Here is a 23,578-nt window from a genome sequence, read left to right on the forward strand (position 1 = left end):
GGTGGGTGCAGGGGTACATTGCTATTTTTTATAAGTGGGGGGTGGACCGAACATCCTTTAGGGGGGTTGTCGCCTCCTCTCGGGGGGTCCGGGGGCATGCTCCCCCGGGAATATATTTTTTTAAATATTGAAGTTGAAAGCATCAATCTGGTGCACTTTGAGAGCAACATTAACCCTACCTTAATAACACCTTAAAGCGGACAAAAGGCACTGGAGAACACTCATTAACACCCTTTAATGAAGCAAACTAATGCCTTAACTCACTCAAATAGTCGTTTACTTATTAAGGTGAAACGAATGTGCGTAGAGTTTTAAAGGATGCGGATAGTCTCACCTTGATTCTGGCGCATTGCTTATCGTTTTATGGATCTATTCTCATCCACCATCTTTGTTTGTGACGTAAAGAGTGTAACGGCCCGTCCACACAGCGGCGTGCGTTGACGCTTGCCGGCGGGCGTGTCTGACACTCGACCAACAACCAATCACATGAATCTCCCGCCCCTGACACACAAGCAGCGGTTTGATTGGCTAGAGCTTGTACTGGCATATGATTCGATTGGCTGACGCTTCTGCCGAGGCGTCAAAAGTTGAGCATTGCTCAACTTTTGCAGCGAGCCACGCCAGCAACGCTCCGCGTCGCTTCCCACGATGCAGTTCGGCTAAAAGTGACGTCACCCCATTCAAAGTGAATGGGCAGAAGCGTTGGAAGCTTCAACGCACGCCGCTGTGTGGACGGGCCGTAAGAGTCACGTTTCTGAATCGGACACTCTGAGTGGATGCAGTCACAGCCAATCGGAGTCTGATTCAGAGGGTTGCCTGTCAGTTCTGTTGTTATGTGTACTGAAACGAGAGCCGGTATAATTCCACGTGTGAAAACAAAATAAAAATTGGAATACGTTATTTTAGTGTCTTAAAAGTAGACTGAGTTATGAAGGGTTAACGTTACATCTTAGGATAATTGTTAGTCATGTTCTGTATACATACTAACATATAAGGGTATACTTAGTGTGGTTACTCCATGTTTATTAGCTATAACATTAACGTTACATCACTCTTTTTCACTTCTTACTCAGTCAGCCAGAGTGCAGATATCACCATTAGATTAACAAAACCTGAAACATCATCCATTTCTTGACTGCTGGTGATGACATTGTTGTCAGCTGCTGATACTGCTGCTGCTGATACTGCTGCTGCTGCAGCTTGTGGCGCCTGCTTCGATGACAATAACTTTCTAATATCCATAACTGTATATGTTTAAAACTCGTCAGGCACTAGGAAGGATCACTTCTTCTTCAGGGCAGGCTACGCAGTACGCAGGCTAATGTCCCACAGTGGCTGCCTCTCTGGTGGACTCCAGTACTGCACATTACTCCCGAGACGTTTAAAAAAAAAAAAAAAATTTAAAAATTCTTTTTTTTTTTTTTTTAAGTGAAACATCCGGGGCTTTTCAGAAAACATCCGGGGCTTGAGCCCAAGTAGCCACCCCCTAGCGCCGCCACTGGTTTAGTCTAGCTTTCCTCGGCAGCTATGGTGTGTTTGTCAAAGAGATACTCAGCCATGCCGCTCTGAGGCGCTCCCATAAGGCGCAGGTTGGATATCCAGTCTCCCAGTTGCTTGATGGATTTCACCTGCTCGTCCAGAAAATGTGTTTCTATGAAGTCACACAACTGTGGAAAAAAGGAAAAGACAGTTTAATCTTATTTTACTGATCCTCCAAAAGTTAAAATATTTTCTGTTCTCTTAGGTTAGTTTATTTTCATCATTATCTACTTATTCAACGTAAGTATGCTTATAAAAAAACTAAATAAATCACTACTTTTGAAATAGTGACAAAGCACAGGATATGTATACTGAACATAAACACCTACCCTTTTATATTAATTATTTCGTACAACCCTCGTTAAATGTATAAACTGAATAAAAACAAATAATCAAAATATAATATAGGTAAAAAATATATAAACATTAAAAACCCTGAGATGTGTCTTTGTTAATCATTTCCGTCAAAAAAATTGTAATAAGTGAATAACAATATTTAATTTATTGTTAAAATCTATTCCACAAAATTAACTCATTTTACTGTACACAATTGTCTTAGGTCCTGCTGACTCGTTTGGAACAGCTCCCAGATACAGTCTGTAAGCTTTACATTTGTTATGTTATCCATTAAAGGTGGGGTAGGTAATTTTGGAGAAACCAGCTCGAGTGTGCTAGAATTTGAAAATACACAGCCGGAAAAAATCTGCCACTTCCTTACAGAGCCCCTCCTCCAACACACACGAACGCGCACATGACCAATGAGGGCACGAGATAAGTTTGTGCACAGATGGAAGGCTGACAGGCAGGTAGGCCCAGTGGCGGTTCTAGAACATGTTACATGGGGGGGCAAAGGGGGGGGCAAGAGGTCATGCCAGGGTGGCATGGGAGGGCGGACAGTACGTGGTATTTTATACTGTATATAACCTATTTATTGTTAATTCATGCCCTAACACAAGTGTTCTTAATGCACAAGAGAAACAAGGTGTTCAGACAAACAATCGGGTGCCCTTTGAGTCCCCCAAGCTTACCTCAACCATTTTAAATGAAAGGAAACTACAAAATGTATTTTAAAGCAATGAATTAATGGAACAGGTTTTTTTGCATTACAATGTAAAACTAAATATGTATTTTGTTTTTAAAAAATTGGTTGTCTTAGTATTAGACAGACATATTTGCATGTCCTCACTAAGTATTACATATTAATTTAATATCAAACAAATCAAAATGGCCAATTATCCCAAAATGTTGCTGCTAATATAATAATATGCTTGTCGACTTTAACTGATCAAAAATCAATTCTGAAAAAATACTTGAATTATTTATGAAATTGCAATATTGTCCCTCAGTTTGTTTCAACCCCGTCACGCCATACCATTGGCATTTACCCTCCTATTAAAATAATGGATCAGTCCATGTGTGATCTGCATTGAGGGAATTACATCACAAAAGTGTCAGTTTCTTCTCTTACCTATATTTCAGTTTTTGTATTTTCAGATTAAGATTGACAAGCTCAACATTTTAATGTATAATTAAGTACACAAATGACATCACCCATCTCTTCAGAGAGCTGAAGGTGACCTGTGCAGCAACACATTTCAATCAATATTTGTCAATACTAAGAGCTGCTAGATTGTGCTGCTGTGATGGAATATGTAAGGAGAATAAGAACATACCATGTGGTCCAGCTGGAGTTTCATCTGCCTCCTGATCCCTGCCTCTGGCCCTCTTTCTGACACTTCATCTTTATTCCTCACATACATTTCTTCTTCTTCACTAATGTCTTCATCTCCTCCTCCTGCTCTGACCCTCCTGGTCTCTTCATCTCCTCCTCTTCCTCCTGCTCTGACCCTCCTGGTCTCTTCATCTCTCTTTTCCTTTTCCTCTTTCTGTTCGTCCTGATCACTTCTCATATGTCTTTGTGTTGTTGTTGAATCACTCCTATACTCTGGCCTGCAAGAGTCTACTTGTGAAAAGCACTGGTACAAATGCTTGTATAACTTTACGCGTTAGGCGGGCCATGTAGCCTAGCTAATATGTAGCATATCATATAACATCAGAAAGTATTGATCAAGCGCACACAGGCAGCTGTGTTTAGATCCAGTTTTTACGGTAAAGGATGTATCCTGGTTTCATTGATCTGGCCTCATTGCTGTGATGTGTAGTTTACGTGGATTTAATAGTAGGCTACCGCGTAGTTTAGCAAAGTGATCGATCTCCCAGCTAACGCTGTCTGCGTAGTATTTTGTAACGTAACGCCCCAAACAGCGCCCGTCTGTTAAACGCTATCGATTCAAACGGCAGCGTTTTATTAATATTTAGTTTCAAGCTCTCATCCTTAGTAAAAACAAAACTAGTGGAAAGGGAAATGCTCCCAGGGGAAGCTGATCCATAGGTGCTGGGACAGCTCGCTCGCTCCCTCTCTGCAGCGGTGTGAGCCGCGGGCTGTGTGAACGCCGCTCCGCAGTTTAATGCAGGGCCGTAGCTGCGTTTTTAACGGTCCTAAAATTATATTTAAAATGATTCACTTTTAACTAATGTAATGCTTGTTTCGTTGCTTGAGAAGCTTGTGGAAATAGTGTAGGTTTGTTTTAGTACAATTTTAGGGAAACAAAAGTTAGGGGGGCAGCTGGGGGGGCAAGGCTATACAGTGGGGGGGAAGCTGCCCCCCCGTAGATCCGCCCCTGGGTAGGCCATCCAGTTACTTTAGCCGGGCCGGCTAAAATGATTGGTCGTGCTTTTTACAGTACTACGGCTTCCACAGATGACATTTTTTAATGGATTTTTTGTCAAAGCACTTAAGATATTCATTGCTATCGGGATGTTAAAGGTGGGGTAGGTAAGTTTCAGAAACCGGCTCGAGTGCACTAACATTTGAAAGTACACAGCCGAAAAGAATCCGCCCCTTCCTTCAGACTTCCTTACAGAGCACCTCCTCCAACACACAAAAACACGCACATGACGTCAGCAGACTGGTGAAAGTACTGCTGCAATGCACGCCCAATGACGGCACGCCCAATGAGGGCACGAGATACATTTGTGCATGCACGAGATGGAAGGCTGACAGACAGGGCTGCAATCCAATCCGTTTAGACGGCCCGGCTAAACGGATTGGTCATGCTTTTTACAGTACTACGGCTTCCACAGATCACATTTTTTTTAATGGATTTTTTGTCAAAGAAAGCACTTAAGATATTCATTGCTATCGGGATGTTAAGAGCATTCCATGGAATATAACAAAAAGTGTATCTCGAGCCGGTTTCTGAAACTTACCTACCCCACCTTTAAGAACATTCCATGGAATATAACAAAAAGTGTATCTCGAGCCGGTTTCTCAAACGTAGGCCTACCTACCCCACCTTTAATTGTTCAGTTTTAAAGTACACCAAATCTCTAAGCTGGAGAGCATATGAGGTTACAAGTTATAAAGCCTGGTGTGTAAAGCATCGTTTTGCTGTGTGTGTGACAGAGTGAACACACACAGCGCTAAAACAGCGGTTAATATTTCTGCTGCTTACATGAGGATCATTGTGTTCAGCTGCCAGTTTCTGCAGGTCCAGCAGGGATTGGTTTACATTTTTTTCCAGCTGCAAGGAACAATCCAGAGCCTCCAGGCTACTCCCCCACTCATCTCTATCAGGTTTCTGAGATGCACACAAGAAATTCAGCAATTCAACACTGGCATAATTTTACAAAAATACCCAACAAATATATTAATAATTATATACTAAATTGGTACTTGGACACTAACTGACAAACTAAAACGTATCATCAAAATGCAATAATGGAAAAACAATGAATTGCAAATCTTCATCAAAAACAGGACTTTGTATCAGTACACACCATAATGTCCTGCAGAAAAATGTTGCCTCCACGCTGGTTCTGCAGACTCATCAGCTTCTCAGCATGTTTACGCTCCTCTTTGGACTGTGTGTGGAAAAACTTTACAAAATTTGGAAGGGATTTATCATCCCTATCAAAATAGTATGCCTACAAGACATAAAAAAAAGACCCCAACAACAGTGAGCAGTGAGCTTTGAGCAGAAAAGATGCACATTGAATTGATTTTAGTGCATTTCTTACCATAGAGAGATAAACATAGGAGGCATATAGCTCCAGGTTTATTTGCCTGTTAATGGCAGCCTCACAGTCCTGGTGGAAGTTTTGTCGGATTTGTGAACTCATTTCTGCATAAATCACAACAATAAATAAAGGAGAAATGTGATTCAGTATGTTATAAACACATTATACAAGTGACATAAGACATAAAACCACACCATCTAATATCACTGCAGACATCCCGATACATTATTCTTTTATTAAATGTTCAATTGTTTGTGTCACTGCGACTCCTGCTAAATGAAAGGATTTTATAAGTAAAATGTTGGATTAATTTGTCCAAGTGTTGAGATGACCTTGAAAAGTCTGTCTTGACACCCACAATGGAGGCAGGGTGCAGAATTATCTTTATTGTTCACTGGCACATGGGTAGAGAATAATAACATTTGACTATCCACTCGATGGATTACCATTAGTTTTGAATTGTGAATGATGCAAATCTAATATCCACTTACACATTTTAACAGCATTTGACTGGTTAATGTTATGCCCTCAATTGAGGCACATATGATTTCAAAAATAATTTACATTTTAATATTATAATTGTTGACATGCAACACCTTTCCAAGTTAATGCACCTCACCAGTTTAGTGGAACTAGTATGACCAAATGAATAAAGTGCCCTTTCCAGGTCTGTGGATTGTGCTGATTTGATTGCATCACCCCCTGCATTGATATTGATCCACACCCCACTGACCTTCATCTCACAATAACTTAATGGCATGCTGGGAAACTGATATAATGTACTTTTAAGTGTGACACCATTGACAACAAAGCACAAAAAGCTATTAAAATGTTAATTATTGATGGAGTTAGCAGCGTTAGTTACTCTATTACACAAGGTGGCTAACGAGCTATGCTAACCACAAATTACTCTACCATAGATCCATGGTTACCGTTGCTAGGCATTGCTAGCTAGATCTCCATCATCTCAATCTCAGACACTCCGACAGGCGGGTGACAATTTACATGCCTGCTAAAACGTACCTGGTTTGTAGATCTCGGACGTTTCACACTCGTTGCAGGTTCTGAAGCAGTTCAATTTGTAGACAGAAGTTTTAAGACTGGCTGACGTTAAGTTATCCACGCACTGCCGTCATAACGTGGGGACGTGGCTCCTCTGATGATGGCGGTTAAAGGGATGGGTCATGTTATTAATTAGACATGTGCACATTGAAACTGCTACATTTAAATGAACTATTTAAGAAGTTCAAATATCCTTTTTCTGAGCACTCAGGGACTTTCTGGTCATGCTATAAAATGACCAATGTCTGGCAAGTCCTTTTATTTTTGAACGGTTAATAAAGTAGGGCCATATTGCAAACGGCTGCTGGAAAGATTGACATGCCATTGCAGGGATAACGTGCCACGACGTGTATTTTATACTTATGGCCATAACCCCATCAGTTGTTAAACTTTAAAGGATATGCTACTCACTGTCATGGTTTGCAGCTAAAGCTAGTCAAAGTGTGTGACATAAAAAAAAAAAATCCTAGTAGGATTTAAATGTGATGAAGTCTCTTTTCAAAACGAACTTTAACCACACAAGTGTGTTAAAAATAAATCACCGTTTTATGTAACCCTTCTCTTGCGTTTTGGGTCAAAATGACTTATTTTAATCATAAATATTGTGTTTTTCATCCAATTGCCTCAATACCTTATGTTATCCTCCACACTAGGCCTCTGAACATATACACTTGATCACCACTTGCATTGAATTTTGAATGATTTATTTAACAGTGAAACACCCTTGATGTTTTCGGTCAGATTTGACCGCCATAGAAAATGAATGGGTATGTGAGTGTATTATGTTCATCCTGTAGATGGAAAATATCTATATACACACACGTTAAGGTTACCTCTCCCTTTCTCGCGCTGTATGATACAATGTATCATACCTTCTCACAGGTGCTAGCTCTGTGCCACTCGAGAAACACAAACCTCTCACTTTCTCGCGCTAAATGCGCCTCCCTTACTCTCAAGCAGTTATATTTGTGCCTTGCTCACATTTGACTCATTGACACAATGAGCAGGCGACCGATTAGGCCATTTTCTGTACGAGAGGCTCTGGACACATTTTTTGAACCAGATGAAGAGGAGGAAGATGTCTCAGAAATTGAAGACAACAGCGATCCAGACTAGAGCCTACAACAGACCAGGAAGAGGCCCCTGAGGTGACATTCCACCATTTTGCATAGCCAACCATGTGCATGAACACACACACGTTCTGTTATATTTCTCTTTCAATAAATGTTCGTTGAAGAAAACAGTATCAGTGTCTTATTTTATATTCATCACAGTGAATGCTGAACTTGATGGGCCCGGACCATGACATGAAACACTGGCTTGCTTGTATCAAATCAATACACCCCATACATCATTGGAATGGGAAGCATCTCTGCTACAACACTAACTAAAGCATTTCCATCTCCAGTAAACACAGCAAGTATTTTTGTAATATACAGTAATGTAAAATAAGCACTATCTTTGAACTTACTGCCAAAAATAATATGAAATTCACCCCTGGTGTCATTTTGTCTGTCATCCCTTGATTCTACTTGCTGTGACTGTTCAAATGAGATGTCAACCATCAAAATTGGATAAGGGGTTCCAGAGATATCACTGTCCAAAACACACCGGTCAATTTTGACCGAAAATAGCATGGGACTATGATGCATGACTTCACGCAAGAGAAGGGTTAAAGACGCATAATAAAAACACATTTATTATTGGCACCTGGTAAATATAGTACAATTACCTGAACACAGGTATTTTAGCACTGAGCAACAATACAGAAACATTATTATAAAATACAATCAAAAGCTGAAACCTGGATTACATTTTTAATAAATCCCAAACATAACAATCTACCATCATTTACAATCAGAACAGATTATAAAAATCAAAGCTTGCACTTGGCCGAAACTTTCAACATTCACATCACATTTATAATACACAGCAATGTTCAAGTCCAAGGTGAAGGGTGTCAGTGTACAGACATTACTTCCTTCCATGTGGAGGAGAGTGCCACACAGCAGAGCTGGTGCGTTTAAAATAGCGAGGCTTTTTCTTGTTAAAGATGGCTTCCAGTTTTGGTGGTTCAATTATTCCCAAAAAGCTTTCAAAATTAGGAGGGTTGAAGTACTGTTTCACAATGATCTGCTGCAGCATGTGACCTGGGAGGGGAAACATTTAAATACAACATTTAAGACAGAACTTGAGACCCACATCACACTGTGACATTGGGAATACATAAATAGGTCTTCAGTTATGTTAATAATGATAACCAAATTTAGGAATAGGTCAAAAAATTACAATTGACTATTGGCTCATAATTATTTTACATCATGCCTACCTTCTGCCCATGATGGGATAGGTTTCCTGGGCGCAGACTCATCATCAGTTGAGTCGTCACTGTTTTGGTCCATCCCATAATCCTCTGCCGTTTTGGACGTAGTAGGTTTGTTTCGCCCCTTTGGAGTGAGGGAGTATGATTGTGGGGATTTCTGCAGAGGGTTAAAAAAACAAAAAAACACTTTATAAGACTTTGCTCTGATTAGAAATGATTTCCATTATGTAGAAACACAATTATTATTTATATGTACCTCCAAATCCACGGTCACATTTAAGCCAGCCCCTTTTCCTACAGGAGTGCTCAATACAGAGCGCTGCAGGGAGCAAGAAGAAAGTGGTAAATGTATATTTTACACAGCTTACAGCTTTCCCCGAGAGGTTTTAGGCTTTCCATGTTTATCGGGTGATTTTAAAACAGATTTTCTGATTTGATGTTAACATTCTTACCTCAATTTCCACAGTCACATTCAAGCTAGCAGTAGCCTTCTATACAGAGGAGAGAAAAAAAGTACATTTAGCTCCTCATTAGTCCTTGAAATGTAAATATGATGCTTGTCTTAATGCGTTTGTTTTGATGTGATAAAATCAAAAAATTACGGTGATGTAAACTCTTAAATGCTGAATCGCCTGTCTGTACAACAAATCTACCATTAGATACTAATAAAGAAATGTTGAAATAGTTAACTGAGGATATTTATGTACGTATTGCTTCTTATCTGCACTACAGCTTAATTTCCTTTTGCAGGTTTACCTGTGCTTCAGCAGCCTTTTTAGCAGCAGCCTCTCTCTCTTTCGCAGCCACCTCTACAGCAGCTAATCTCAGCTGCTCCTCCTCCTAGTGGAACAAAAAGCACATTAACAACCAGACAGCTGAGCAGCCAGAATAACAAACCCAGAGTATAGAATTCACTTTTGAAAGTAAGAGTGGACTACTTTTCAACAGAGTTATTCCATGGACGTCAGCATAACATGAAGGTCCTAATGAAAGCCTACGATACATTAATAAGCGTTTTGCAGGATTCACTAAGTTACATAAGATGAACTAATGGGAAAATGTATCATTAACTTTTGAAGAAAGTTTTCCCTAAAAACATAACTTGCACAAAATGCTTCCTGGGTTCTGTACCAGCAGTCGTGACAGAGAAAGTTAAAATCACCAAAAAAGAAGACGCCATTGTACAGACTTCTGCACGCTAGGGCTGAACGATTAATCGATTTGAAATGATGCGATTATCAAATCACAAAGCCTGCGATTTTTGTTTGTTTTTGTGTTCTTGTGTGTCAGTCCTCCACACCAATCAGAAGTGCTGTGCTCCACATGTACCAGTCATTGTTAACCAATCAGAAGTAGCCCATGATAGTAGGTGATAGACAGATTGATCCAATCACCTGCCAAGGATTTTTGAAATACTTTTCCAAATGGCTTCCAATGGAGCACTCCTAGATGGTTTGGTGAAACAAACCATCCGAGTCAGGTTAGTAATGCTCCATCACATGTTTTACATCTATTACAGGATGAGTCTTAAACTGAAGCTTGACTTTAAAGCAACCCAACGGAAGTTTCATGTCATTTTTGTTCTTTCACTCGTAGCTCGGGCTGCTAGAGACGGGAGCACGTTGATACGACCTTCCTAGCCGGAGATATGGCCGCATTTTACAATAAACTTCCGTTGGGTCGCTTAAAAACAAATATCGCAAATCGAATCGCAATATCTGTCAGAAAAATCGCAATTAGATTATTTCCCCAAATCGCGCAGCCCTACTGCACGCACAATCTCACTTAAAGCTTGTAGTGGTGTTACATCGTCAAAAAAACAACAACATTCTGATACAGGCTGTATATTCTACGGTTCTAATACCTAGAGGTGATGCAACCATACAGTTAGGCCTGTCGCAATAATCAATAAATGTACTTATCGTACGATAAATAAAAATGGACTTGATCACTTTTCTGAGCTCGATAAATTGCCGTTTACATGCGTGTTTGTTTACATAAGGATGTGACCAGCATTTTAGCCCGGCGCATTGTGAGGGGCGGGGCTCACACACAGCCCACGACACAGGCAGGTCAGGAAACTCTGCGTGCCGCAGCCAAATTAATAATATAGAGACAAGCAGGAGACAACGTGTGACTTACTCGAGGGGAATTTAGAGTTAAATGGAAGTGGTTGCAAAACCTACCTCCATCTCCGGTGTGGGAATATTTTGGATTCAAGCCACATCAACGAGGCGAACCTACGGACTTGAATGAGCCGGGCGGTGTGTCGCATTTGTTTAAAAAAGGTAGCAACAAAAGCTAGCAACACGACCAACCTTAAACTGCACCTGAAACACAACCTACCCATTCCGTTTTCCCAGCTGGGAGCAAACACGGCAGCTGGAGAGCCCCGAACTTCCCTACAGTTTGCAATTAAAGATGCATTTGCCCGACAATGCAAACATGTTGTTGTCCCTTGCTCGAAATACAGATTTGGATATGGCCTGTTGAGGCATCTGGGTCTTTGTATGGACAGTGGACTGTACACTTGACTGTTGTTTTAAGGAGGGTTTTTTGCTTGTGAGACAATGTGTGCTCATATTTATATATATCAATTTGCTCTAATTAAATGTATTTATTATATCATTTATATATTATTTCACATTTCATTTGCAATGTTGAATGTTCAATACAAAGTTCTGTTTGAAAGGATGTACTTGAATTATTATTATTATACATTATCATTATGTCAGTGGTCTAAAATGGTCTATAAAACTTTGCCGACAATATTATCGTTTATCGCAATAATTTCGGGGAAAATGTATCGTCCAACAAAATTAATTATCGTGACAGGCCCACATACAGTTCTATATTCTAAATGATTTACTACTTAGCTTAGTATATTACTGTTGCCCTTTGCCCAGGCAGATCTAAAGAATCAATGATTTCATTGTTGCTTTACGTCTTTGCATTATAAAAACCCATTTCCTATTGACTACTAAATCACTGTTCAGAAACATGTTTTAGACATCTTGGTTCCAAAATATAATTTCTTACCAGTCTTCGGTTTTCCTCAAGCGCCATTCTTTTCTCCTTCTCTCTCGCAGCTCTCTCCAGTTCCCGTTGCAGAACGAGAGCTTTTTCTTTTTCCTCCCGCTCCCTGAAAAACAATACAAGTCGAGACAAACTTGTGAGTCAAATCTAACAAATCTCTTTCCCTGTCTTCACTAGAGCAAGTTTCAGTTCAACACACATTAATCAGAAGGGATCAGGTTACGTATAGATCAGGCTGTCTCAATTTCATCGCGGGCCACATCAGCATTATGGTTAAACTCAAAGGGCCGGTTGTATCTTTATAAATATACAGTACCAATCAAAAGTTATTTATTTTAATAATTTTCTACATTGTAGATTAATACTAATCAAAAGACATCAAAACTATAAAAGAACACATGGAATTATCTAGTAAACAAAAAAAGTGTAAAAAAAAATAATCCAGAATATTCATTTATATTTTTGATTCTTCAAATTCGCCCCCTTTTGCCTTGATGACAGCTTTGTACACGCTTGGCTTCTCTATATAAATATATATTAAATAATGTATTATATTACATTATTGGCTCTGCATTGGATTATTAAAAATTCCTGTAATAACTTCATAATTAAGTACGTCTGAAAGCAAAAGTCTAGGGCAAATCATTGAAAGCAAATATTCAACAATTACACCAATTGTAATGTATATAATATTAGACAATAGATAACCTTTCAGTAGCAGCTAGCCTCTCTCTCTCTTGCTCTCTCTTCAGCTCCAGCGCTCGGCGAGCTTCAGCCAGTTTGCGAGTTCGCTGTTCCTCTTCCTCGGCCTTCTTCTTGGCCAGTAATTCCTGCTGCTTCTTCTCTTCCTCCTGAAAAAAAAAAGCACACACCATAAGATAAGCTTGATTGCAAAAAAGAAAAACCTGACGAGAGACATACTTTGGATTCAACAAAGGAACATTGTGTGAGTATTTAACGTCTTGACAGCGTTCATTTTAAAAGTTAATAGACTAAAACGCTAAGAGGCTCTTGGATTGAGTGCTATACGGACCAATCAGAACAGGCTATACATTAGAACACAAAATAGAGCTGTCTTACGGCTTGCTGAATCTTCGTTTTAGCCTCCTCTTCCTGCTTCTTCCTCTGCTCCAGGTCCTCTTGACGTTTAACAGCCAACTTCTTCTTCTTGTTCTCCTCGACCTGGCGCTGCACAATACCAAAAGATTAAACAAATCGGTTTGATATGCTTTGAGGGGGAAATACATATTCAGAGTCAGAAGATGTGTTTCATACCTTATCATTTCTCTCATCAATCTGAATCATTTTTTGCTCGGTTTTCTTCTTCTTTTCTACTTCCCTCTGCTCTTCTTTGACTTTAGCCTCCAGCACTCTCTTCAGTCTCTCGTCCCTCTTCCTAGAACACAACATGTCAATGTTAAATCAAACGAAGTGAAGAAATTACTAAATTGTTCAGGGGGTGATAAGAGGTAGAGTTTTAACCTTTTAAATTCGTCATGTTTCTTTTTCTTCTCTTCCTCCATCTTCTTCATCCTTTCCTCCTCTTGCTCGTGCTTCTTCTGAAGTGCTTCCAGTTTGTAACGCTCTTTTGTCTGTGAACACAGAAAACAAAGATTTAGGAAACGCGCCAATTCGAAATTCGATTGATAAAGACGGTAAAATATCAGAAGAACCCAAAGTAGCAGGTGGAGTGAGGAAACAAACAAAGCAGAGTGGTGTTATTATAATGGTTAGTTAAAAAGGTAGGGTAGGTAAGAATGGAGAAACCAGCTCGAGTGCGCTAGAATTTGAAAGTACGCAGCCGGAAAAAAATCTGCCCCTTCCTTCAGACTTCCTTACAGAGCCCGTCCTCCAACACACACGAACGCGCACATGACCAATGACGGCACGAGGTAAGTTTGTGCACAGATGGAAGGCTGACAGGCAGGTAGGCCATCCAGTTATTTTAGCCGGGCCGGCTCAGATGATTGGTCGTGCTTTTTACAGCGCCACGGCTTCCACAGATGACGTTTTTTTAATGTATTTATTGTCAAAGCATTTAATGTATTCATTGCTATCGGGATGTTAAGAGCAATCCATGGAGTATAACAAAAAGTGTATCTGAAGTGAATTACCTACTCCACCTTTAAGCTAAATAAAGTATGTGCTCACACTGCTGAATCTCAGAGGGATCTTCCTTTCCTTTCATCATTAGACTCATACTACTGGAACATTTCAATAGACTATGTGTACAAAAAAAAAAATGGACATTGATGAGTAACTTTAAAAGAAAGAAAAAACAGCTAACTTTAAATCCTCAAAAAAAATCAAAATAGAACCTGTGACTCTAAACAAGCTAGAGAAAAACTCAAGTATCGTCATGTCTGCCGTATTTAAGCTAACAGTTTCTGACAACATAAAACCCACTTGGACAAGAAACTATAATATATTACCTATAAAATACAAACCAGACACCAAAAAGGGGTTGTCTCCAGTGGGATCTCCTTCAACAGTAAATCGTAATCCACTGAACAGAGACCAGTTTTATGAACCTCCCGAATATTGACAGTTTCTGGTTCAGATGGAGTTTTACTTCAATTTCTACTTCTGATAAACCTATGTTTCTAAATCAACCAACAGTGATGTTATCGAAGATGTTTTAGGTGGTTAGAATGATTGTTAGAGTACAAAGAATGAGCATTAGTGGCTCATGAAACCAGAGACACCATCAACTAACACGTGGTTTAAGGGTTTTGTTGCAATACAGTAGCCTCTTTCACAAATGTATTCTGCAAATATGCCGGACTCCATTATTGTGATTATTGACCGTTTTCATGCATGTATGCAACAAGTCTAGTACTTCACAAAATTCCACTTTTTGAATCTGTGATTACTGCAGCTTCCACCCTAAAGTGCTCACAGACAACATACAGTGCCTCCACATTACACTTACCACTATACGAGAACTCAACTGGGGAGAAAAAAAAAAAACATCCAAATAAGATAAACACTAAATTTAATAGCTCAAGAAAAACACAAGTCACAATATATTGAGAAGCACTCATTTCTAATAAAACTGTCAATTGAAATGTGTAACTTTTTTTTGTTGTAGTTACAGTACGATTTAATTTCAAATGTTCAATTCACTGCAATACTGCTGTAAGGCAGTGGAGTTAGTAGGTTCATGCCAATTGCTTTGTTGGCCTCCTCATTTCCCTCACTTGCTTCTTAGCCCCGCCCTGTAATGCTGCGTTCACACCGGACGCGATGTGAATATTCGCTTTGCTCTAATCGCTCCGCTCTAGTCTAATGGTATGTTCACACCGGACGAGATGCGAATATTCGCTTCGCTCTAAAAAGCTCGAGTTTCACCGCGGCTGCCAGCTGTGTTTACTCGCATCATTCAAACAAGACGTGCTGGCTCGGGAGCTACAACTACAACAAAATGAACATATTTTACCGTGATTAAATTGTAATACACGTTTCTAAATGATGCCGAAGTAACAACATACTGATACCGGTTAGTAAAAACCACAAATTAATGCTTGACAAGTCTGCAGACAAGACGGCAGGCGAAAAACCCTTTTAAAATGCTTGTTTTCTGAATGGAGATTGGGTCGACCAGGCTAAGCTAACGTTGTATATGCTCATTCCACACTCATAACAACGGCCTACAGACATAAATAAACCAGCGACTGTATTCGCCATTAGACCGCTGATTGGCTTCCGCGAGAACGCATAACGTGAATTTGACGCTCGAGTTTAAAAAAAAATGTAACTCTCGCGTTTGACGCGGCACAGTTCAATCGCGTCATCAGTGAAATAAGCAGAGAACCATCTGGTCCTCACTGAACTGAACTCTACTGTGTTTTGCCACTAGTTTTACAGTTGTGCTCCAAAGTGTGAGGACTCTACTGCATGATAATGTTTCTTTGCATATAGTGAAGTGCTTTCAACTTACCTTTGGATCCATTTTCAGAGGAGTGTTTTGTTTGATGAAGGATTTAAAAACAGCAGGGCGGCCGAGGGAATTTGGAGTCATCATGAGCAGCTGATTCTTCTGCACAGTGTGGAGGAAAGACTTCATGTGGGGTCTCATTGCCTATGGATTAATAACAAACTAAATTATGTTTTAAAATATTACCATTCGATACATATGCCCTCATTATTTATAATTTCTTAACCATAACACTCTGCAAAACATAAATGTTCTTACACTTGCGCTTTTCTTTGGAGGAGAGTACTTCTTTGTGGAACTTTCCTCTGAAGCATCTGGTGCTTTGCGTTTTTGACTAAGACGTGACCTGGAGACACAAATACATTTTTCATATAAAGACACAACACAAAATGTATTTAACAGTCCCAACAAGTTGATATTATCTTTAATGTTATTGTAATCAACTAACAGTGCAGTCATTTTGTGCTACACACACACACACACACACACACACCACTCACATGCGAACTGCCATCAGATGTGTCTCTGGAATTGAAACACAAATACATACTTGTATGAGTTGCATTTAGTTAGAAAACTATAATATACAAATATAGATTTACGTTCAACCAGATCTAAAATGGAACTGATCAATTGGAAAAATGGGAAGTTCTCATACCTGTTTTCTTTTTGGGAGTGAACACTGAGAGTTCAGATGTAAACGGTGATAATGCCGCCGCAGAGTTTGCGGCCGCTGATCGAGTTATGCGTCCGAAAGACGGTTGCGGGATCTGGATGATCTGGCTCTACAATTGTTTGACAACATTTTTTGCTGATCAATAACCAAAAAACAAAGTACTTTTCACTTTGACATTTTAAAAGAAAAGTACATATTCATACCTCCAGAGTTCCAATACATTCTTCAGCAGCAGGATTTTCATCTGAGTCTGTACTTACAGCTTCTGGCATTCTATAGCAGTGAATACAACCATAGGGGTCAGAAACTGATTCTTATTATTAATAAGCCAATACATTCAGAAAAATGTTAGTCACTACTCACGCCTCCATTCCCTCTACCGAGTCCACAGAAGAGTGCTCTGAAATCACCAAACAATAATATACACATTAATCACCATCCAGTTTCTATTTTTGTTACGTTTTATGTAATTATAAACCAAATTAAGCTAATTTCTCACCATCAATGTTGCTGCTACATATGGAATTGCCCATACGAGACACCTGCCTCTTCAGTATGGAGCGACGTGAGGCGCGACGAACAGACTCCAGGGTCATACTGTGCCGCAGACCGGCCAGAGAGTGGCGTACTTTGAGGGAGCAGCGCACAGAGCTCCGTCGTGAGCTCTGCCGTGAGCTCCGAGCTGCGCCCGCTATTGCAATCTTGGCAGCTGAATGACATGCAGAGACCTGCACATCTTTAACACTCTCTGCAGACAATCGGTCTGAGGCAGAGATGCTGACAGTAACCTCGGGTGATGGTGGGGACTGGGCGTCACCACAAATGTAATCTGGCTTGTCCACTTCTACCAGCTCTGGCTTGTCCACTTCTACCAGCTCTGGCTTGTCCACTTCTACCAGCTCTGGCTTGTCCACTTCTACCAGCTCTGGCTTGTCCACTTCTACCAGCTCTGGCTTGTCCACTTCTACCAGCTCTGGCTTCTTGTTCTGAACCTCCTCAGGTTTTAAGCTCACATCCTCTGCCTCCTCAGACTGTGTTTGTAGTTTATTGTTGTTTTTGCGGGTGGTGCGTTTAGGCTGCCAGGGGGGGTCGGTCTGAGAGGTGGAAGCCTCAGGAATGATCTCTTCTTCAGTAATCAAGTTCAGTGATTTGACAACGGAACCACGAAGGTTACTGCGCTTTCCCTTTGAAAATCTGAAAAGGAAAAGTTAGATGTGAAATTTTTTAAAACTAGGGCACCAGTGTGCAAAAAAGCACACGTCCCACCGTCCGGGACGTGTTATTTACAATATCAGACAAGTAGATCTTTCAATTGACTTGTCCGGCAGACAAGTGACGTTTTTCGCCCTCATTTATAGATAAATTCAGTTTACAAAAGGCAGAACTCGTCCGCCATTGTTCGTTTAGAAATGTTAGTTTCGGTTCTGCTTGTTGATTCAGGAAATGCATCGCGCTACTTTCTGTACTGTAGACGGGGGCGGGTCGGGAAGTGTAGCACAGCGACAGGGTTCAAACTCGGTTCCGAGTAGGAACAAACAACAATTGTCCGGTACCGGGATTAATAAGAGTTGTGAGGACAGGAGGCGAGGCCGAGCCCCGCAGCTCTCTCTCTCTATGCTCCGTATCAGCTGATCGCTGCATGGTGCAGCTCAGCGTCTCTCTCTACACCAGTGGTTCTCAAACTTTTTCTGTCAGGCCCCCCCTTTGGAGAAAAAAAAAAAAGTCGGGCCCCCCAACACAAGTCAGGCTCAGTGGCGGCACCAGAGATTTATTTTGGGGGTGCTGTGGGGTAGCTTGACGTTTCATAGAGGGTGATCAAACATTTAGGGTTCCCCATAAATGTACCAGTCGCTACAGTGGAATTTTCTACTGCAACAATCCCCACGCATACACACAGTGTACCCGCGACTGTTACAATGAAGGCTCGATAATCAGCTCACGGCATATAGGTGTAAGCAGGGGTAAAGTGCTATTTTTACAGGTGGTGTGTGGACCTCACATAGGGGGGTCCGGGGGCATGCTCCCCCGGGAAGATTTATTTTTAAATATTGAAATTAAATGCATCAATCTGGTGCACTTTGAGAGCAACATGAAGAGATCTATGGATACATCTCTCAACACCCATTTGAAACAGAACTGTAAACAGATTTACTTTTTCTTTATGGATATTTTACAAATCACCCTTTTCAACTTTATTATTTTTTTACTGTCATATAGTATTTCATACCTGTTTTTCATTTATTCTCTTATTTTTGTATAACTATAATGATCATATAAACGTGTGCCTCGGAAATAATTGTTTACATTAATGGTGACCAAAACATTTGAGACCCACCGAGATAACACTAAGAGAGTCCTTTAGTTCACTGAGTCTCTCAGTCTGACAGGAGAGGACTCTCCTCCACTTTGTTGTTGAAAAAACTCCTTATATAGTGATGCAAACACAGGTATGGTGAAAAAAAAAAAAGAGGACTATTCGAAGCAGAAAAAAAACAGCGTAATATACCATCTGACAAAGGCCTGCGCTATAATGCTTAAATTAACTGGCTGTTCTTTATAATATACTCAGATCAATAGGAGACAGAGATGTTAAGTTATAACTCAAGGGTTTTTATTATTATTTACAGCAGGGGTGGGGAACCTTTTTCCTTTCAATGTTTACAACATCCTCCGAGGGCCGTACAAATTATTGAACTCAAACTCTGCTTAAAAAAACTAAAATCACAGCCCATTCATTTGGCCTTTCTTTCATGTTGTGCAAAGAAAAAGCAAATATCATACCATGACTCGCACATGCATGCATGTGCACGGTTGTGGCATGACCAACAAAACCGAAAGATATGGACACAAGATGTGTGCAAATGTATTTAGTATCCTATCCATGTGAACATGATTTAAGAGGGGGGGACCTAACCTCCTCTAGGGGGGTCCGGGGGGGCATGCTCCCCCAGGAAGATTTTTTAAATATTGAAGTTAAATGCATCAATCTGGTGCACTTTGAGAGCAACATGAGGAGATCTATGGATACATCTTTCAACACCCATATGAAACAGAACTGTAAGCAGATTTTTCTTTTTGGATATTTTATAAATCACTCCCCTTTTAAACTGTATTCTTGTTATTTTTAACAACTTTTTTGTTACTGTCATATAGTGTTTTATACCTGTTTTTCATTTAGTCTCATTAATAACTATAATGATCATATGAAGGTGTGCCTTAACCTCACTGAGCTGAGGTTATTTGAGCCTCTCAGGAGAGAGCTCTCTTCCACCTGGTTGTAGAAAAGCTCTTTAAATTCGTTAGCCATAGCTAGCTAACCAGATGCTAATAACTGCTAATAAGTCGTGGACTTCGGGTCGTGGCTGAACCTGTCTCTGCGGTCCTGCCTTGGGTCTCGTCATGCTGCTTCCCTGATGGCTTCCACAGGATTGTAGCTGACATCCTCGTGGATTCATCTTCTTATTACAGACACATGCATTTCCTAACATTCGGTCTATATGCTGTAAAATGTATTATCTCTTCGATTTACACACGGCATCTATTGCACGTCTGTCCGTCCTGGGAGAGGGATCCCTCCTCTGTTGCTCTCCCTGAGGTTTCTCCCATTTTTTCGCCATAAACTGAGAGTTTTCTCTGGAAGTTTTTCCTTGTACGATGTGAGGGTCTACGGACAGAGGGTGTCGTTTTTCTCATACTGATATTCTGAACAATCTGCTGTTGTATTTGCTGTAGGCGATTTTTATTATATGTACAGCACTTTGGCTCGACCAAAAATCGTTTATAAATGTGCTATATAAATAAAACTTGATTTGATTTGAATAACAACAGATCGCCACTGTGCTTACAACTAAAGACACAGCCACGCAAAAACTGCGGCATGTGTACGGCTCCTTATGGGTACTGCAATATTTGAAGAGCTGGAGCGGCGTTCCGGTGCTCTTCGTCAGCACTCTAGTCTACACTCCTTTCAGACGAGACATATACCACGTGAAGAAACGTTACGCTCGTGTTGTGTTCATTGAACCCGTCCTTGGCCAGGAAAAACAGGCACTCGCTTGTTTCATTATTTTGCGGTCTAGATTTCTTCTTCTTCTTTTTTGAAGTGAGAAGTTGTCCGTCAGTCGGACGGACGGACTTTCTTATGTTCTTTCTCTAACACGTAATGAAGATTATTTATCGTTTTAGCTCCTATGTTGTTAATATTGACCGCCATTTCCTTTATGAAGTAAAGCAGCCTCCCTGTCTGTGTCCTCGCGCTGTCCTCACATCCCCGGATCCCCAGACTCGGAGGAGCACAGGGATGTCAGTATTGTTTATGAAGCAGGGTATAGAAAGTACATCATTGAAATGAAAATACTATTTATTTACTTTTACAAACAGTGAGCAGCAGCAACATGTGTATTGCTGGACATGTGTAAGCGTGCAAGCCTCTTTGAGTTGTAGAAAAGCGCTAGGCCTTAGGCTATAAATATCAGTGTTTCCCCTACCATTGTCTTGGAGGGGTGCTACCCCCTGCCAATGGAGCCCTGCGCCCCCCCCTGAAATTCAAGGTGTTTTTAAAAAAAAAATTATCTTTTTTTTTATTATTGTATTACATTTTTTATTTGTATATATATTTTTCTCCCAGTTTGTCATGGGACTTATTTTTACCCTCTCAAAGAACCGGAATCGAGAACCGAAAATAACCGGAATCGAAAAGCAGAACCAGAATCGTTCAAATCCAAACAATACCCAACTCTATGTGTGATGCAGTAAACTCTTACCGCTCACTTACGTTAGCGGTGTCGTAAAAACCGTGGGAAAAATGTAAAATACGATGGCGAAGAAGAAGATTCCAGTGGCCCACATTTGAAAAATGTATTCGGACAAGTAAATTGCCAAACTCACTTGTCCATGGACAAGTACTCTCTAAAAACTTTTTCTCACACTGGGCACCTTTAAATGTGAAACTTGTACCCATTGCTCAGACAGTATTGAATGCAACAAACCTTCGCCTGGCTGGATTCTCTTCCTGATGCCCTGAAGATAGACGCTTCTTGCGACTCTTTTTCTGTGAGGGTGTTTTTGGCATCAATTCTGGTTCTGCATTAAAATCCCTGAAATGAAAAGAAATCGTTTCACTTGTAAACCCTTAAAAAGACAATTCTAGGGAAGAATAAAGTTCTGGAAATGTATATTTAGTTCACCTTGAGAACATGCGGTTGGCTTCTTGTTGGATCTCCTCGAGCCAGACCATGTGGACATTTTCAATTTCATCGGTGAATTCCTTTGCTTTGCCATCAAACGTGTGCATGAGGGATCGTACTGATGTTAGTACGGAGTTCATGTTGACAGCCTGAGGGAAAGACTGCACCATTAAATAAGCACAAGTTGGTACACACCTCAGATGGCAAGTATAAACTGATACAAGAAACATCATGAGAGAACATACTGGTTGCTTAAATGTGATTTTTGGCAGTCTTTGTTTTCCTTTTAGCATGCCTATTTGAAGACACTCGTTATAATCTCCTTCAATGGCACCCTGGCCTAATCTATCCAACACAATCCACTTATATTTTGTAATGCACCAATTACTAACCAACAAATGCTGCCGCCATTATATACAGAAAACATGGAAATCTAAAAAAGGGCCTTTTTATTTGAATGTGAATTGACTAATGATGCTTTAAATATTGTATCTTCCATTATAGCAACAATGCAAAACGACATTGTCTGTTTGATCAATTGTCCTCGAAGACAAAAAACAAAACAAATATAAAGCTCAATTTCAAAGTTAACAGCTTTAAACAGTTGGCTTTTAGTTTTATTTGTCAACACCATACAGTCTATGGTCAACACTCACACATTCTGTCACATAAGAACTTTGATTTCCTAAATGAATAATCAGAAACATATCAACGACTCATTTCAGGAAATTGTTGGCATCAATCTACGTAATTTTAGTTTGCTTTGTTTTTTAGATCCATGTTGTCTTTGTATGTAATCCGTGCATGCTCATGTCTTCTATTTTCGCGGACGCATTAGCACAGGTTAAAACTGTTAGTTATCAGGATGGTCGACAACAACATAACGCTTGCAGTTATTTGACATTAGTAAGTCTTTAATATACGCCTCATATAAACGGAAACGTTTGAATTTGTGAACAACGGTAACGTTTTCCAGGTAACACGTTAGCTTAGCTAGCATGAAACACTGATCTGCTACCATCGAGGCTGCAACACCTACATTCAAATCAAGTTAAACCAATAGTGTGGCAACAGACTCCAATATGTTATTTAAGTTGATGACATTATTGTTCATACAAGTGCTTTGTAATGGTTTAAAATGCTAACGTTACGACGTAAGGCGGTTAAGCTAACGTACAAATAGCTAAAGGTATTTTCCATCCATCCATCTTCTCCCGCTTATCCGAGGGTAGCAGTTCCAGCAGAGAGCCCCAAACTTTCTTTTCCCTAGCGACATCAAATATATGTCAAATATACATATCCTTACCTTAGATGTCCAAGTCTCTTAAAAAAGTAAAACCGATACTCGTTTGTCTGCTTTAAAAACTAAATCAATTGCATATTGACGTGAATATAAAAGTCTTAAAATCTTCCCATTCTTTTGCGTATCGTGTGTCAACTCTCAACAGGAAGGTAACTACACACTGCTCCCCGCAAATCCGCTGAAACCGTTTAAATTGTTCAAAACTCCACCACCAGCCAATTAAAATGCGAGGCTCAGTGACGTGTAGAGGGGTTGTTCGATTTGTCCTCAACTTGTCCGGGAGGGCGGACTGTGCGTTCAGAACAATAGCGAGGAATGTCACGGGTGAACAAATCGAGCGAATCAATGTAGGCGTAGTTACAGCGCCAGCGCAGATTTTTGAATCAACCAATGATTTCCAGAATATTCTCCGCCCCGCCCACTGAATTTAAACCAT

The 23,578-nt window shown here is 40.2% G+C and overlaps 2 protein-coding genes across 9 annotated transcripts; both read right to left on the bottom strand.

Annotated features, from left to right (window-relative positions):
- Window positions 1-1,381: 1,381 nt before the first annotated feature.
- Window positions 1,382-6,749, bottom strand: LOC117538891 (ferritin, heavy subunit-like). 3 transcript variants are annotated; one of them, XM_034204845.1, is made up of 5 exons: window positions 6,643-6,749; window positions 5,620-5,723; window positions 5,380-5,463; window positions 5,055-5,180; window positions 1,382-1,667 (listed from the first exon to the last, which is right to left on the bottom strand). In XM_034204845.1, the coding sequence occupies exons 2-5, from the start codon at window positions 5,719-5,721 to the stop codon at window positions 1,509-1,511; spliced, it is 471 nt and encodes a 156-aa protein (XP_034060736.1). In that variant the 5' UTR covers window positions 5,722-5,723; window positions 6,643-6,749; the 3' UTR covers window positions 1,382-1,508. The 3 variants fall into 3 exon arrangements, with proteins under 3 accessions (XP_034060736.1, XP_034060735.1, XP_034060734.1); XM_034204844.1 differs by having other exon boundaries at window positions 5,380-5,478; XM_034204843.1 differs by having other exon boundaries at window positions 1,386-1,667; window positions 5,380-5,526.
- A 1,604-nt stretch (window positions 6,750-8,353) lies between these two features.
- incenp (inner centromere protein) lies at window positions 8,354-23,321 on the bottom strand. Of its 6 annotated transcripts, none has more exons than XM_034204771.1 (21): window positions 23,146-23,321; window positions 21,840-21,988; window positions 21,642-21,749; window positions 17,153-17,847; window positions 17,017-17,053; window positions 16,857-16,926; window positions 16,636-16,762; window positions 16,478-16,502; window positions 16,236-16,323; window positions 15,981-16,079; window positions 14,973-14,990; window positions 13,523-13,632; window positions 13,316-13,436; window positions 13,121-13,228; window positions 12,749-12,891; window positions 12,044-12,146; window positions 9,761-9,844; window positions 9,457-9,495; window positions 9,261-9,323; window positions 9,011-9,161; window positions 8,354-8,831 (listed from the first exon to the last, which is right to left on the bottom strand). In XM_034204771.1, exons 2-21 carry the CDS (start codon window positions 21,977-21,979, stop codon window positions 8,656-8,658), a joined length of 2,505 nt encoding a protein of 834 aa, XP_034060662.1. In that variant the 5' UTR covers window positions 21,980-21,988; window positions 23,146-23,321; the 3' UTR covers window positions 8,354-8,655. The 6 variants fall into 6 exon arrangements, with proteins under 6 accessions (XP_034060662.1, XP_034060659.1, XP_034060660.1 ...); XM_034204768.1 differs by having other exon boundaries at window positions 15,981-16,121; XM_034204769.1 differs by having other exon boundaries at window positions 15,981-16,121; window positions 21,840-22,000; window positions 23,146-23,316.
- Window positions 23,322-23,578: the final 257 nt, after the last annotated feature.

The sequence above is a fragment of the Gymnodraco acuticeps genome, unplaced genomic scaffold (assembly GCF_902827175.1).
Source record: "Gymnodraco acuticeps unplaced genomic scaffold, fGymAcu1.1, whole genome shotgun sequence".
NCBI classification, from domain to species: Eukaryota; Metazoa; Chordata; class Actinopteri; order Perciformes; family Bathydraconidae; genus Gymnodraco; species Gymnodraco acuticeps.